The sequence below is a fragment of the Zingiber officinale genome, chromosome 5B (assembly GCF_018446385.1).
Source record: "Zingiber officinale cultivar Zhangliang chromosome 5B, Zo_v1.1, whole genome shotgun sequence".
Classification (NCBI taxonomy): domain Eukaryota; kingdom Viridiplantae; phylum Streptophyta; class Magnoliopsida; order Zingiberales; family Zingiberaceae; genus Zingiber; species Zingiber officinale.
The window spans coordinates 2,168,140-2,184,405 of record NC_055995.1 but is presented as its reverse complement, the minus strand read 5'-3'; the positions used below and the strand labels follow the sequence as shown (position 1 = coordinate 2,184,405).

General features: G+C 40.8%; 3 protein-coding genes across 3 annotated transcripts; 1 reads left to right on the top strand and 2 right to left on the bottom strand.

Moving 5' to 3' along the window:
• Positions 1–711: 711 nt before the first annotated feature.
• On the bottom strand, positions 712–3,423 carry LOC121983900 (threonine synthase, chloroplastic-like). Its single transcript, XM_042536587.1, has 2 exons — positions 1,687–3,423; positions 712–959 (listed from the first exon to the last, which is right to left on the bottom strand). The coding sequence occupies exon 1, from the start codon at positions 3,342–3,344 to the stop codon at positions 1,692–1,694; it is 1,653 nt and encodes a 550-aa protein (XP_042392521.1). The 5' UTR covers positions 3,345–3,423; the 3' UTR covers positions 712–959; positions 1,687–1,691.
• Positions 3,424–8,422: 4,999 nt separating this feature from the next.
• LOC121987971 (zinc finger MYM-type protein 1-like) lies at positions 8,423–9,337 on the bottom strand. The gene has a single exon (XM_042541670.1). The coding sequence runs from the start codon at positions 9,335–9,337 to the stop codon at positions 8,423–8,425; it is 915 nt and encodes a 304-aa protein (XP_042397604.1).
• Positions 9,338–12,180: 2,843 nt separating this feature from the next.
• LOC121983899 (guanine nucleotide-binding protein subunit beta-like protein A) lies at positions 12,181–15,472 on the top strand. The gene is made up of 2 exons (XM_042536586.1): positions 12,181–13,110; positions 15,140–15,472. The coding sequence occupies exons 1-2, from the start codon at positions 12,235–12,237 to the stop codon at positions 15,236–15,238; spliced, it is 975 nt and encodes a 324-aa protein (XP_042392520.1). The 5' UTR covers positions 12,181–12,234; the 3' UTR covers positions 15,239–15,472.
• The last annotated feature ends 794 nt before the right edge of the window (positions 15,473–16,266 follow it).

Below are 16,266 nucleotides of genomic sequence, written 5' to 3'. Positions count from 1 at the left end.
TAAAAGATGAAATAGACTCCCTTAAATAATGATGGTTCAAATTTCACTCAATGCATATGAAAAGTTTGAAAAATTAGACCTAAATGTGATTTATTCTGATTGTTGATTAAAAAAAAATTCATAGAACGAATGAACACTTCCAAAACACATAATATTTTCTAAATTATAAAAAGAAATGAATGGAACATTCAAGAAACTCTCAATCATCTACATGAATTCAAGATGACAAAAAAATGAATCCGCTCGTCCTCACCGCCCCCGTCATGTGGACGACTAGTAATTACGCTACAATGTTGCAACGCAGCATTAACAAGATGCAAAGTGTCCCTTAATGCAGGAGAGTGATGTGATTATCTTGTGACAAGATGAGACTGACAATATAGCTTTGTGTTGCAAGTTAAATTCCTTGCGTGCTTGCAAGGATAATTCCAAGCCAATTCACATGACCATTCGATCATTTTTCTCTCCTACTTTTTACTTTTAGATTCATGCTAGAGTAACAGGGGAAAATCTCTACCAATCTAGCAAGATGATAAAGCTCTCGAAATTATTGAAAAAACCCAAGCTCAAACTTGTCTTCATCAAATAGGAGCACACTCCCATGTGTATTTTATATATTATAGATTCCTAGCCTTTGGCCTTTCCTTTTACTAAGAAAATTATTTATAACATTTTGTATTCATCATTTTTTTTTATTTAGAGCACACCACATGTATGAACTATTTTATAAGGAGAAAAAAAAACAGTTTACATAAATAGGTTGGAGAGCTGCTGATGAAGTGTTTTGCCTGTTGATGCCATTGTCTCAGTTAATTTCCTGCTCGAAATTAATATTACCTTATTTCATAGTTGAAGAACCAAAAAACAACATTTCATCTAAGCAAGCATAACTTAGGGAGAAAAGGTCATCAGATCACTACTCAGGCAGTCCATCTCCAACACCTTTTATCTGAGGAAACCTAATCAGAAATCATCCGGATCAGCAAGTGAATTAAGAATCAAATTAGCAACAGATTTATGTTTATTTAGCATAAGACTGCATAGAATATCTTTGGTATCACAAAGGCATACACATTTTAAAAACCATGAAAACAAGAATAAATTTGGTCTAGTTATAGTTTGGAATAATCAAAGCATCTTCTAAGCCTATCAGAGTTAGACATCCCTAGTAATGCCTCTAGGTGTTTCTGAGTTCAAGAACATGTAAATTCAGAGACCCTTGATTGGTGTCGAGTACATAGTCGATTGAAATTGAGAAAAACCTCGAATTGAAACTCCTACTTTCACCTCCGGTAAGGATCTTAAGCAGCAAACAGATATCACAATTAGTAGGGCAAGACTTCACTGAACAATGGAGTTTGGCTACTGCATGACTTCTCTATCTCATTGTAATCACTCCAATTATAATTAACACACAGATTAGAAGCACAATTCAGGTGAAAAGAGAAGGTGAAAAAGTGTTTCAGCAATCTCAAACTCAAAAGCAATCTTAATACTCAGCCGAAGCTAATGGTGTTGGAACATATTGGCAAAGTTTGAAAGAAACTCACCTAGATAGCATCCTAAAGTTATCTAACTCTTCATCTTAGAAGTCAAGAAATAATGGGAGATTCCTAAGCACTGGTGTCCTAGATCAAATTTCTTATTGAAAAATAAGACAAGGATCTGAGATTTGAAACAACTCACATTGTTCAAAGCCCAACCTTAACATCAAGCTTCTTCTTCAAGACATCCATGACGGAACCAAAATTAGCCTTCACATTTACAGGTGGATTCGCATACCGGCAAGCCATATCTGATATCTCCTTGGAGTGGTATTCAACTTTAGATTGTGCGAATTTGAGGCCGTGAGCAGTGCTAACTACTATGGTGCGGTCATTGGTCCCAATCACTCCCCTCTCCCTCAGCTTGAACAATGCAGCGAGAGCGACCCCGGTGTGAGGGCAGGCAAACATGCCGGTGCGGTCGGCGAGAGACATGGCGTCCATAAGCTCCTCCTCAGTTGCCTCCTCGACAATACCATCCGTTGCCTCAAGGGCAAAAACTGCACGGTCAATTGAGACTGGGTCGCCGATTTGGATGGCGGATGCAAATGTGTCTTCGGCGATTACCGGCTTGAAGTCAGCCCACCCTGATTTATAATGCAGGTAGAGAGGGTTGGCGTTGGCTGCCTGAGCGCAGACAAGGCGTGGCACACGGTCGACCAATTCAAGCTCCCGACACATCTCGAAACCTTTGTAAAAGGCGTAGATGTTGCCCAGATTGCCTCCTGGGACGATGACCCAGTCAGGCACCTCCCAGTCGAACTGTTGCAGGATCTCAATGGCGGCGGTTTTCTGGCCCTCGAGGCGGAGGGAGTTGAGAGAGTTAGCGAGGTAGATGGGGAGCTCGGCCGTGACCTCGCGGATAAGGCGCATGCAACCATCAAAATCAGTGTCGATGGAGAGCACTGTGGCGCCATTGGCAATCGGCTGGACTAGCTGGGCGAGAGATATTCGATCCGCGGGGAGGAAGACAATGGAGGGGATCCTAGCGGCAGCGCAGTAGGCTGACAGGGCAGCAGACGTGTCTCCAGTGGAAGCGCACCCGACGCCGGCAATCGGGCGGTTGAGGGGATCGCGGCGAAGGCGATTAACCTGGCTGACAAGGACAGTCATGCCGAGGTCCTTGAAGGAGCCCGTGTGGGATATGCCACAATGTTTGACCCAGAGATCGGGCATGCCGCCGAGGTGATCGCAGCCGAGGCGCTCTGCCCAGAAGAGGTTGGAGTTTCCCTCGAAGAGGGAGACAATGTGGTCCGGATCGATCTCGGGGAGGACGAATTCCTTCTTCGACCAGACCCCGGACCCATACGGCCAGGTGGTGCGGCCGACGCGAGAATCGAAGAGGTCACGCCAGTAGGAGCCCGGGAAGCGCTTTAGAGCCGAGAGATCATGTCGAACGTCTAGGAGGCCGCCGGAGCGACTGCGGTACACCACGTCGTCGAGGGAGTAGGTTTCGGTAGAGTCAGCAGGGGCGTTGAAGGGCGCGTAGCAAGCGGAGAAGCCCTGCGAGCCGCTCGCCTCACCGCGACGATGAGCCTCCTCGCGGATGTTCTCGTCCGCCGGTCGCCGGATCTTCAGCTGCTGGTGGTTTTCCCCGCTTCCACCAGCCGTCGTGGAGCACGAGATCACAACCGCTGGATGGCGGTGGCGGGGGGCGAGAAAGGGGACATTAGGGTTCCGGAAAAGGGGGGATGTAGTTAATGTCTCCGCTCCTCGAGCCCTGGCCTTGCTAGAGACATGACGGTGGCAACTGGAAGACGAGAACAAAGGCGAGGACACATCGGCCGCGGCGGCGGCCATGGTGGCGGTGGCGTTGAGGAGGAGAGAGTAGCTTGTGCGGGGAGTGGCGGCGTACGAAGATTAGGAGATTCGCATTGCGATCCGGGTAATTCTATTTATCGCTGGAAATACGGTCCGCTGCGTGGGTGGTACTAAGTTAATATTCGGACCGGATTTGCCATAACGGTATACATGGTTTCGTATCCCCGGTCTACAATGGTGTAGCCAGAGACTTTAAATGCTCTGGCTAAATTATGACAATAATAAAATATACAGATATACTAAACATTTAATAAACACATAATATTTATATCCCAATATCTTTTTACATAGTTCAAATTTCATACAAAATACTTCATTTACTTAAGCTGTGCTCGACGAGATTTTAGTATATAAAACTCATCTATTACTGATTCCAAATCTATTTTCTCAGACAATTATCGTTCTATATAGAGAATCATGCAATCAGAAAGTAAATCATCATCCATCTTATTACGACGTGCTGTTTTGAGAAATTTCATGGATGAAAAGGCTCTCTCTGCAGTTGCAGTTGATACAGGAAGAGTTAAAACAAGACGAATCAATCTCTGAATCATAACATAACTCTCAGCCTTTTTAGTCACAATCATTTCTCTATATAATGCAGAAAGAGTAGAAATTTGTTGAAACTCATGATCACAAACTATGTCAAGTTGATAGTGTTCCAATTCAACTCTCAAAGCATGAATTTCTTGTTGACTAAAATCAGCCGGATAAAATTTTGATGCAAGCTTGCAAATATCGCCCATATTAAATTTTTTAAATGAATCAGTAGGATCCAAAGCTGAACAAAGAGCAAGAAGTTCCATTGTTGCCTCACTGAATCTACAATTTAGTTCCATCACTTGAAAATCTATTGCAGCATTAAAAATATCATAGTGATAGTGATGCTCAACTATAACATGATCCCGTTGTTGACAATAACGATTAACTTTATAACCACAGCTCATATCAGGCATCTCAATATTATGTCGTTCAAAAAAAAACCTTTACTTTCACAAAAAATTCATCCCAACCATCTTCTCTAAATTTTAGAAGGATGACTGTCACGCCCCGAGGAAGTCCATGTCCGAAGAAATTTCGGCAACACCTCCCCTGTACGGGTGACAATCTGAAGCATTTCTACATATACAATATACATCAGCCACATGCGGCTGGAATATATACACAACCACGCAGTTAACAATCTCAGCCTACACGGCTGGACAAGTATAACAACAATCACGCAGTTATATATATTTTAAACAGCCCACTCGGCTGAAATCAAAACCAATACAGCGGAAAAACATAAAATACTAGCCCATACAAAACCAAATAAATCACTGCTAACTGGCTAGGCTTACACCACACAACAACACAACACAACAATATAACAATTCCAGAAATAAAATCGGAACACAAAGCTAAATAAACCAATTATAAATACCGAAGTAAAAGTACACAAACGCGTAGACATGTCTTTTGATGTGATGTGGGGACCGGCAGCCAGGATACTCCAAGCGTCTCCATAAACAACCTAGTACCTGAAAAAGATAGTGTCCACGGGGTGAGTTCAACAACTCAGCAGATACCTAGTTGACATGTATAGTAAACTATAACAAATAGTAATAACTATGGAGTACAGTCTAGTGAACAAAAGAAGGTAATGCATAATGGAAGAGGGCTGAAGAGAACTGTACTCACCAGGTCCACCTATCAGAAAAATCAGGTCGTCAGACCGAAAGTGTCATAAATCCTGTATGCATGTCAAACATATGCATCCATCCAAATGCAGTATATAAGTGCAGCAAACACAAGTAATAAATGCAATAAATGCATATGGTGACCGTGCACTCTGACATCACTGCTCCTGATGAGCGACCGAGTGGACGGGATGCTGTCGGAGTACTCCTGTCCTCTGACCCCAAATCATAAATGGGGGAGCTCAATGCTCTCATCTCCCGGTACACGATGACGGGGAGGATATCTCTGCCGGCTACCACGCTGAGTGCCGGCTACCACGCTGCTACACTAAATGCCAGCGGAGCCAAACAGAGCGGAATTGACTGCCGGCTACCACGCTGAGTCACCTGACCAACGGAGCCAAACAGCAGAACCGCCACACACCTGCCTGATATACCACTAACCCATGGGTGGTGATGGTGTATGCAGTACATGTAACTGGCGATGGGCTCAACCATAGAGGAGCCGACAATCGCACAACATGTAATCATGATGTATGACACTAAGCATGGCAATCTCATGAATAACATAGTAATGACGATATAAATAATACAAAGTGTGTACCACTGGAAGATGTATCAGATAGAAGGTACACAAATCAGATAGGGCATCAAATAAACCCTAGATCCAGAAGATAACATAGCATGTGGTTGGGTCACTACCTAAAGCATATATGATCAGGTAAATAATATGCAGTGCAGAATAAATAAACAAGCAACCATGTAACTATCATGTAGTGACCAACCGAAACAAAATGATTACACAATCACTGCTATATGTTAAACATATTATTATGCATATCAAAGACATAAGTCAAAGTACCCGCCTCCAATAGGAAAATAAGATCAGTCCGGTCCAACTCGGACGTCGAGATGCTCGTCTTGAATCAAAGTCCTGTAATAAACCGTATAGTTTAGCTAAATCTACCATACCAAAATTAGCCAAATTAAATTCTAATACAATTTAAGAAGTTATAAATTGGATCCAACTAATCCACCCAACACAATTAACGAACCTTAATTAAATAAAATCAATTGGTCAACTAGGGTTAGTTCCTTAACCCTAATCATTTCTTATCGCCCCAATAACCCTATCCTTTTCATAGCTAGAATTAAATCTAGTTCGTATTCAAAATTACCTCCTCCACTTACTTAATTCTGAAGCCACAACCGGTAACGTGGCTGCCGGAACAGAGGTAGTTGCTGGAACCCAAGCAATAACCTGCGGTTCACTGTCTATATCAAAATAGAGCTTAAGAAATCATCACACTAATGATAACATAATTCTAGATCAATCTGTGCACCTCACCTTCAATCACAGCCAAGGCAATTTACTGCCGAAGAGGATTAGCGCCTGGAAATCAGGTACTCCACAGCACAAAATCTTGGTAGAACAAACCCTCAGTGCTGGAATCAAAGGAATCAAGAAGAAGATCAAGACTAGGGCTCGGCAGAACCTGGTGGCCGGTGAAGGTGGGTCGGCGTCGACAGAGAGGCTCGGTAGTGGTGAACCAGCAGAGGCGATACCTAGGGCACGCGGTGGCCGGCGCTAGGGCTATGCCCGCACGTTGCCGGCGCTTGGACAGGGAGGAGGAAGGAGTGTCGACACTGGAAAGGCGGCCGGTTGTCGACTGTGGTGGCGGCGGCGCATCGCTCGACGAGGAGAAAGAGCACCCGACGGTGCTGTCGGGTGGAGAAGGCGCAGAGAGGAGAGGAAGTAAACGGGGCCGAGAAGAGGAACGAAGAAATGAGAAGAAGATGTCGCCGAGGGTTTTTGCCGCGAGAGGAGGAATGAAAACTGCTCGGCGTCGGTTAGGGCAAGGGAAGAGGGCTTCGGCACGCACGGGGAAGGAGTCGGGAGGAAAGGCACGGGTTCGGCGTGAGGAGAAGAGAATAAATAAAAACAAGTAAAAGAAAATAGAAAAAGGAATTAAGAAAAATCAACTTTTCCTCATTTAAATGGGGTAGCCAAAACAGGCTTTCTCAGGGCCCTATTTTTATCTACGTAAACTCGTCCATACGAGCTCCGAAAAATTCCCGAAAAATTTCTAAAAATTTCAAAAAATTCCCTTATTAATATTCGCCTATTTTCGGTATTTTACATTTTCCCCCACTAATAAAAATTTGATCCCCAAATTTTGTTATCTACCATCAGTAAGTACTAACAACATATAAATAGTATAAATGCTGAACGGTAAATTAAATCACATACCTCAAGTAAAAAGATGGGGATATCGAGCTCGGATCGTATCCTCAAGCTCCCAAGTAGCCTCCTCGTTTGAATGATGCTGTCATCCGACTTTAACCAGCCGGATAGTCTTGTTCTGCAACTGACGCTCTTTCCGGTCGAGAATCCGTACCGGAACCTCCTCATAAGTAATGTCAGGCTGAACTGAAACTGGAATATCTGCCAGCACATGCGTCGGGTAATAAAGTCCCGGAACAGAACTCTGAGGTGCTATGGAAGCACTGGAATACTCCTGTCCAAGCATACCAAATGTCGCTGCTGCAGGTGAAGCACTCTGCTGCTGGCCAGGTGAAGGTTGGGCTCTTCGCCCTCCTCGATAAGTTCTGGACTGACTGGACTGTCCTCCATGATCAGACCCTCCGGAAGTCATATGCTGAGTCCTCTACGGACAATCTCGGCTCTGGTGTCCAGGCAGTTTGCAATGAAAGTAAACTGATTGTCCCAGAGAGCAAACTGAGGTGATATGATCTCTGGACCCACATCTGAAACAACGAATGTCGCTGGCGGGTTGTTTCCGGTTCTGCTGGGAAAACCGGGAACGTCCTGAAGAAGACTGTCATGATTTCTGGGGTTTACGTGATCCCCGAGATGTACCCTGATCTGACCGACTATGCCTGCTCTGCTGTGGTGTAGCCTGAGGCTGCTGGTTATTAATAGGTGAATATTAATAAGGAAATTTTTCAAAATTTTTAAAATTTTTTTGGGAATTTTACAATGACTTTTGTGGTTGAGACAAATTTTAAAGCATTCACAATGTCTTGTGATTTATTTTGTAGAGCTTGACAAAGAATGTCAGTGGTTTCTAAGATCTTTTCCATCAAAAACAACACAAATACAAATTCAAAACTCGTAATCATGTTGCATAAACCACAAGCTTCACCACGTATTGTACCATTTGGCCCATTTTCACTGAGATTTCCAAGGATCTTACAAGTTGCTGCATACATGTCTATCAAGTTCCTAACAGAATCATAATGAGAGCTCCAACGAGTAGCACCAGGTCTATGCAATGTACCAATTTGATTAGCTCCTGTACCAGATTTACACTCACCAATAGCCAACATATATGCAATCTCTTCTTATTGAGCAAATTATAAATCACTAAGACGTTTAGGAGACGAGGTGACGAAGTTTACAATGGAAGTCAAATAAGAAAAGAATTGCCAAATAGAAGGCACATCCTTAGCAGCTGCAACCAATGTTAACTGTAAACGATGAGCAAAACAATGTACATAATATGCATATGGATAGTCTCTAAGAAATAATGCTTGAAGTCCATTCCATTCACCACGCATATTACTTGCACGATCATACCCTTGTCCTCTCATGTTGTGGATTTGAATATTGTGTTGAACAAAGATATCAGAAATTGATTTCTTAAGGTTTGCTGATGTTGTGCCCTCAACACTCAAAATCTCAAAGAAACGTTCCACCAAAAATCCAGAATTATTAACAAATCTGAAAATAAGGGACATTTGCTCTTTTTTAGATTCATCTTGAGCTTCATCAACAAGAATACAAAACTTGGCATCTCCCAATTCATCTCGAATCATTGTTCTCACTTTATTAGCAAGAATATGCAATATTTCCTTTTGAATTTGAGGAGAAGTGTATTTAGCATTTTGCGGGGCATTATGTAACACAACTTTTGCAATTTCATCATTTAAATGTGCTTGAAATTTCAACAATTCAATAAAATTTCCACGATTTAAGGAATTCTCTGATTCATCATGACCTCTAAAAGAACATCCTTGAGTTGCAAGCCATAATAAACCTTTAATTGTTGCCTTTAAGCGCAACCTATTCTTTATAATTTCTTCCGTAGATTGAGCATTCAACACTTTGTCAATATTTTGCTTTGGTTTCATCAAATCCTGAACACATTTCACACATCTATTATGTGATGAAGACAATGAACCAACATGAATAAGAAATGCACATTTTTCTCCATCATTAACTCTCTTCCAACTGTTAAACCCTTCAGAAACAAGTGCAGAACGAGCCATTGGATTACTTGTATTCTCAAAAAGAAAGCATGGAAAACAATATGCTTTGTCCTTTGAAGGTGAATATTCTAGCCAAGGAAATTGTTTGAACCAAACATATTGAAATCGCCGGTTTTGCTTTCCAATTTTTGTTCTTAGATACTCAATAAGTTTGGGTTGATAAGGGCCTGCTTTGATATATGCTCTTCTAATCTCATCCCGCTCATTAACAGAGTATTCACAAATCAATTTTCGTAATCCTGAATCTCGTTCAATAGAAGAAATATCAAATTATTCTTCTCTTTGTTCTATTGGCCTATATACAAAATGAGGCTGTAAATCGGAAGTAGAGGATCCAACTGTTGATCTAAGAGGTATATCACATTGCAATTGATTATCAAATTCAGACTAATCATCTCTTTTCCTAAAAAATGACATTAATGTTTTTGGCTTTTTATTTGAAGGTTGTTGGTGTTCCATTTATAACCTAAGGAAAAAAAATAACTATAAATTAATTATTTATAACTTAAGAACAAAAAAACAACTACCAATCAATTATAACAAACTCAATCATATTATTCATTTTATGATAAACTCAAATACAATAATAAATCAATTTATAATATCACAACTTTCCCTAGTATTAGAATCATAATTTTCAGATAATTTAAAATTTTAAATAATTTCAAAAAAATCACAACTACAAATCTAAAATTACCTCTGAGACTATGATTTGTCACTTTAAGATAAAGAGAAGTCCACTGCCTACCCGTAAAATCCGGTGCTATGCTAAAACTTGAAATGCCTGAAATCAAAAATAAAAATAAAGGACTTAAAAAGGGAACAAATGTGGGAATTTAGAAGTAAACTTAGGACCTTTCACTTTTTTTTTTCAACCACAACAATCACAAATAATAATGAGTATTACATATTCACATTTAGATTGACAGAATGTTTAAATTTTTCAAAAATTTAACCTAGGTTGGAAAAAACTTTCCTAAAAAAAATTAGGGCAAATTAAAGCAACTACGATTCTATGAAGAACAATTTCTACTGTTATTCTGGTAAATCCATCATACACTACGATCCCCAGAACGTCAAGACTAAACTCACACAAAACATTCTAAGAGCCACGAAATTCCCATAAGGGTGAAGCAACTAGCAAGGAAGACAAAGGAACCAAATTACCAAAGAATTCACAAATCATAAAAAAAAAAAAAAGAAGTGGAAATTGCTGTTATAGAACAGGAGAGCATTGGAGATTTGGAGATCTGGAGAGGTTGGATTTTGAGTCTTGACGAAGGACGAAGAAGATGTAGATGGAGATTAGTAGATTACCACTTAGTAGTGCTTGAAAAGGTATTGCAAGAGGAAGAGGCTGAGCGAGGACTGAGGAGAATCGGTGCCTCGGCAGCTCAAGATTTGCAAGAGGCTAAGCGAGGAGAACCGGCGGCTGAAGAGTTAAGAAGGAGATGATGTGCTGACTGCTGAAAGATTGAAGAAGGACAGAAGGTGGCAACGATTACTGCCTCGATGTGTTCGTCGTGCTAGAGGAGGAGGGCGGCGAAAAAATTGCTAGGTTACCACTGTGCAGTGGGCTCGATGTGTTTACTGCACTGGGCGGTGAAAAAAAAAACCCAGGAATTAGGGAGTTAGGTGTTAAAAATTGCTGGGCTGCACTGGGCTGAAGCCCAGTGCAGCCCAGTACTGGCTACGCCATTGCCGGTCTAGAACGTCTACTTAGAGCTAGATCTAGGTCCATAGATAGCAACACGGATCCTCTGGACCACACTTGTGATCAGAGGATGGGCCAACTTATTCATAGGTGAAGTTTTATGGACCCCATCTATTATAAAAGTGGGATCCATAGATAGCAGTCCAGGAGGCAGGATCTCTTGGACCACTTTTTGTGGGCCAGGAGATGTGTCATTCCCATTTGCGGCCGGATCACGACCGCGATCCGGCCGTAAATGGTTGCGATCCCTTTTTGGATTCATCGTCCCTAGTAGATTATAGTTTTTGTTCAGAGCGGGCGGTCGGAGGCCACCCGAAGGACACCCTCGCTTAGCGCCTAGTAATCTCGCCACTTATTCACCACCGGAGGCCTTCGGGCGACCTCCGACCACCCACTCCAAATAAAAACTATAACCTGGTATGAATGATGAACCCTAGAAGGAATCGTAACCATTTGCGGCCGGATCACGATCGTGATCCGACCGTAAATGGGAGTGGCACATCCCCTGGACCACAAAAAAATGGTCCAGGAGATCTGTGCTCAGCGGTCCAGAGGATCTGGACTACATAGATAGAGGGTAGATCTATAGTAAAAAATAAAAAATTATAATTATAATTTAGCCGAACTCTGAGTAGTAACCTGATGCTAAGTGGGGACGACCTCTGAGTAGCCTCTGGTCATTTATCCGAACTCAAATTATAATTTAGGGATGGTAAATTCAAGAAGGATCACAACTAATTACAATTAGATGACAGTCATTATCTTACCATAATTATATGTGATTTATTTCTTAGTCTATTTTTTTTTTATGGACAAAGAAATTTGGACTTCCCACATATAACCATAGTTAATATTTATATAGATAATTATTTTAATATATTTTAGGACCGCTCTGAAAGGACCTCTTCTAAAATGTATAGATCATTTTGAAAGAATCACTAAAATGACGATTTCATTTTGTTTTTTATGTCAATGGGTCCAGTTTGTGTTAGATTTCATATCTCCATCCCATATCTATATAGAATGGGCCGGGCTTAATAGGCCCGATAAAGTTCTAGTATTTTGATCCAGCTCACCGTTTCACAACCCTAGCCGATACACCCTATAAATAGTCATCGCACACCTGAATGGCGTTTACGCCTCTCTGGGACTGCCGCCGCCGCTATCTTCCGCCGGTAGCAAGATGGCCGACACCCTGGTCCTCCGCGGCACGATGCGTGGCCACTCAGACGTGGTTACAGCAATCGCCGCTCCCATCGACAACTCCGACATGATCGTCTCCTCTTCCCGGGACAACTCCATCCTCGTCTGGCACCTCACCAAGGACGCCCCCGCCGCCAGCCTTGAGGGTACCGGAGGGGGTTCTTCCTATGGCGTGCCCCGGCGTCGCCTCACCGGCCACTCCCACTTTGTTCAGGATGTGGTCCTCTCTTCCGATGGCCAGTTTGCCCTGTCTGGCTCCTGGGATGGAGACCTTCGCCTCTGGGACCTCGCAACTGGCCTCACCACCCGCCGCTTCTGTGGTCACACCAAGGACGTCCTCTCCGTCGCCTTCTCCGTCGACAATCGCCAGATAGTGTCGGCCTCCCGTGACCGCACCATCAAGCTTTGGAATACTCTTGGGGAGTGTAAGTACACCATTCAGGATGCCGATGCACACACTAACTGGGTCAGCTGCGTCCGCTTCAGTCCCAATGCTTCACTGCCCACCATAGTCTCTGGCTCATGGGACCGCACTGTGAAAGTCTGGAACTTGACGAACTGCAAACTGCGATGCACTCTTGCTGGCCATGGTGGCTACGTCAACACAGTTGCCGTTAGCCCCGATGGTTCCCTCTGTGCTAGTGGTGGCAAAGATGGAGTCACGCTTCTCTGGGATTTAGCTGAGGGGAAACGCCTTTATTCCCTTGATGCAGGGGCCATCATTCACTCGCTTTGCTTCAGCCCCAACCGTTATTGGCTTTGTGCCGCCACTCAGGAGAGCGTCAAGATTTGGGATCTCGAGAGCAAGTCCGTTGTGCAGGATCTTAAGCCTGAGACCACTTCCACCAAGAACCAGGTAATTGTTTTTTCATTGTAATTCACTGCGAGTTTAAATTTTGTTCTGTTTCTTTGTTCTAGTATAATCATTTTTATTTGTTTAGGTTGCTTACTTGCTTTGGTAACAATACACTCAGTTAGCCACTTTCTAGTTCATTATTTTATTAATTATAGGCAAGGTGTGATTGAAACATGTGTGGAAACTGGACTTGTGGATGAACTAGAAGCCTTGCTAGTGGTTGTTTTTTCAATTTAACCGAGTCAAATCTTGAAACACACAGATTTTTTGTTCTGACTAACTATGGAATCCACAAATCCTTCCACCCTGCATTGAGCGTTGGACCTTAAGTTTGGTTAATCTCGAATCCTTATTGAGCGTTGTGATCATTGACTATGGTTTCACAAAATATAAATGAAAATGGAGGCATTGATTTTCTTATTCCTATGATGCCAATGTGCTTATTTTATTAGTTGTTAATCTTATATTTTATACACTTTTATTTTCTTTCTATACCTTGGAATCTGCAATATTACTCTTTATTGTCATTTATGTTTTAATATTCATAGTTTTGAATATTATTACGTGCTATATTTCTTTTGTTTCTTTTGAGCTTTTATGGTTTCAAATCTAGAGCACAAAAATTTCCAATGGCTGTCTCAAGCCTGGCTGAAAAAGGTTGAAGCATTAAAGCTGATTGCTTTAAACCCTAGCAAACTTAGAAAATTTGTAAATCTTGTAAGCATGAATATTAATATTATTTGTTAGCATACTATTTAATACGGGAATAGGTAAGTAGCTGGGTTTAACTTTGTTTGTTGATGTTGATGTGGATAGTGTGACAAAAGTATATGAAACTAAGTATTAACTATTCAAAGTTGTAGGACCTTAGATAAATTCGGAAGTCTTTTTTGTTTGTGATTTTTTTATGTTTATTCAGATCATTTATGATTTTCAAATATGGATAGTGCAGCGTAAGCACATGAATGACTACTAAGCTTTCAAAATTAAAGGATCTAGGTAATGGTTGGTAAAGATGGGAAGAAAGATGCATTTATTTTTTTTAAAAAAAAATCATATCAGAAGATGGCAGATTAAAAATAAAATATTTAAGCCAACAAATAAAATGTTCATTTATAAGCTTAATAAGGCATATTTAGGCCTGAAGCTCTTTTTTTCTCCCTCCACCTGCAACTCAATAGTTTCTCTTACCAGCAAGGGTTTTAACCTGAAAACATTTACTCTCTAAAATCCCAATTAACTTGCTTTGAACTAAGAGCATGGATTCATAGATGTTTTTCAGTCTTCTAATCTGGTTGTTAAGTATTCAAATAATGCCTTTCCTCCTTGAGCCACATAATAAGTAGTGTTATTAAGATTGCTTTTTGATCGAGGCTAGTGTTTCCAATGGTTGAGCCAGTAGGTCGCTGAAAGGCATCCCGTGCTATAGCTTAAAAAACAATTAGCAAAAATGGGCGCACGACAGACTGATATTTGCAAATATCGAAGTTATGTTGATCTCATGATAGATGTTCAATTTGTTGTCCTTTTGTTATTTGAGGTTGAATACTTATTGGATTCTGATTTTCAAGATTTTGTATGTAAGAGTTGAGGATTTTCAGTAAGTATATATATATATATATATATATATATATATGCTACCCTTTGATCAATTTCCCTGTTTCAGTAATGCTGATAGATCAACAAATATTTGAGAATTTACTAACTTTGAATCGGTTATAAAATTTTCTATTTATTATATTCCAGTTCATAATTAAATTTTCATGTCAAAACTTTAAATTGTGGTTGGCGAATTATTTCATCAATCCTTTCATGTAGCTGAAAAAGATTGTCAAAGTGATTTTTTGTCTCCTAACAAAATTTTTCCATCTTCAAACACTATATCATTCATTTAATTTTGTTTCTCATGTTTGTATATGTTTGGAATTTTATTTGACAGTTCATTAGTAAATGCAAAATAAGCTGTCCTATCTTTCCGCTTTGTGTTAGTTTGATTGGTTTAATTGTTAATGTTTGACTGTATACGCAGATGCTGTACTGCACAAGTTTGACATGGAGCGCCGATGGTAGTACTCTTTTCACTGGTTACACCGACGGTACCATCAGAGTGTGGGAGATACGATACTAGAGACATCGAAAGAACTTATCCATTTTGGAGTTGAAGATTTCACTAGCCGTAATTTCATTTTTGTATGACACTAAATGTTATCGATGCATTCCTAGCTTCTCAAGATACTGAGTCCGTTTTATGTTCTCTTCTGTCCGTCCATGTTATTTCAAGTTACTTTTGTCTAGCTGTTGACAGGGTTCTTGTAACTTAATCAATTGCTTGCTTTATAAGATAGTTCCTCTTTAGTTCCTAGATTTTAAGTGTCAACTTCCCCTTTTTCAGTGGTTAATAGGAATTTTAGTTATGGTGTCATGTAAGACATTTTTCTTTAGCGGGATGTTATTTTGGATGTGGGAATATTTTTTTTATGGTGAATTTTTTTTTAAACAATTATATTGACTGTTTTTTTTTCAAATAATATATTTCATTTATTTCTAAAATATTGATGTTAAATATTTTTTAAAAGATTCTTATCCTCTATAAAAATTAATGTTTTGAACTAGTGTAAATAATTTTATATAAGAATCAGTTAAGATCTTAGGGGTTAATATTTCTTATTTTGATTTTAGAAAATAAATGATAGAATATGATTTTTTTTTTTTTTTTTTTGCGAAGTAGGTATTATTGGGTTCTTTTAAAACAAATGTAGGGGGTTTTATCCATAAATTATATATATAGGGTGGAAAGTAACATCTCTCCCTATTTTTTCTTCTGTCCCTGTGGCCTATTCTTCATTCTTAGCTTGTCCGGCAGTCTCCGCCCATCGAATTGATCAAAATTATATTATAAGGAGAAGGTGAATTCGGGGGCGGGGGGAGGATTGGTGTTGAAATCCGGCCGGATTTGAGCAGGAGTTCGAATTGATGGTGGAGGAAAGTCAAGCTTAGATCCGGTCAAATTTCGATGTCAATCATGTCGACAGTGATCTCTCTGGGTCCATCTTTCCTTTATAGTATAGTTTTGGCCGGTCCGGCCGGCCGCCGCCGATGGACTAGGGGCGAAGAGTGGGACACGAGGACAGAAAAAAAGTGAGATAAAAGATCTGA

Bases quoted from the DNA above. Each gene is read 5' to 3' on its own strand.
- LOC121983899 (XM_042536586.1), top strand. From the start codon at position 12,235: ATGGCCGACACCCTGGTCCTCCGCGGCACGATGCGTGGCCACTCAGAC. The intron at 13,111-15,139 runs GTAATTGTTTTT...CTGTATACGCAG, and splicing joins CCACTTCCACCAAGAACCAG to ATGCTGTACTGCACAAGTTT.
- LOC121987971 (XM_042541670.1), bottom strand. From the start codon at position 9,337: ATGGCTCGTTCTGCACTTGTTTCTGAAGGGTTTAACAGTTGGAAGAGA.
- LOC121983900 (XM_042536587.1), bottom strand. From the start codon at position 3,344: ATGGCCGCCGCCGCGGCCGATGTGTCCTCGCCTTTGTTCTCGTCTTCC.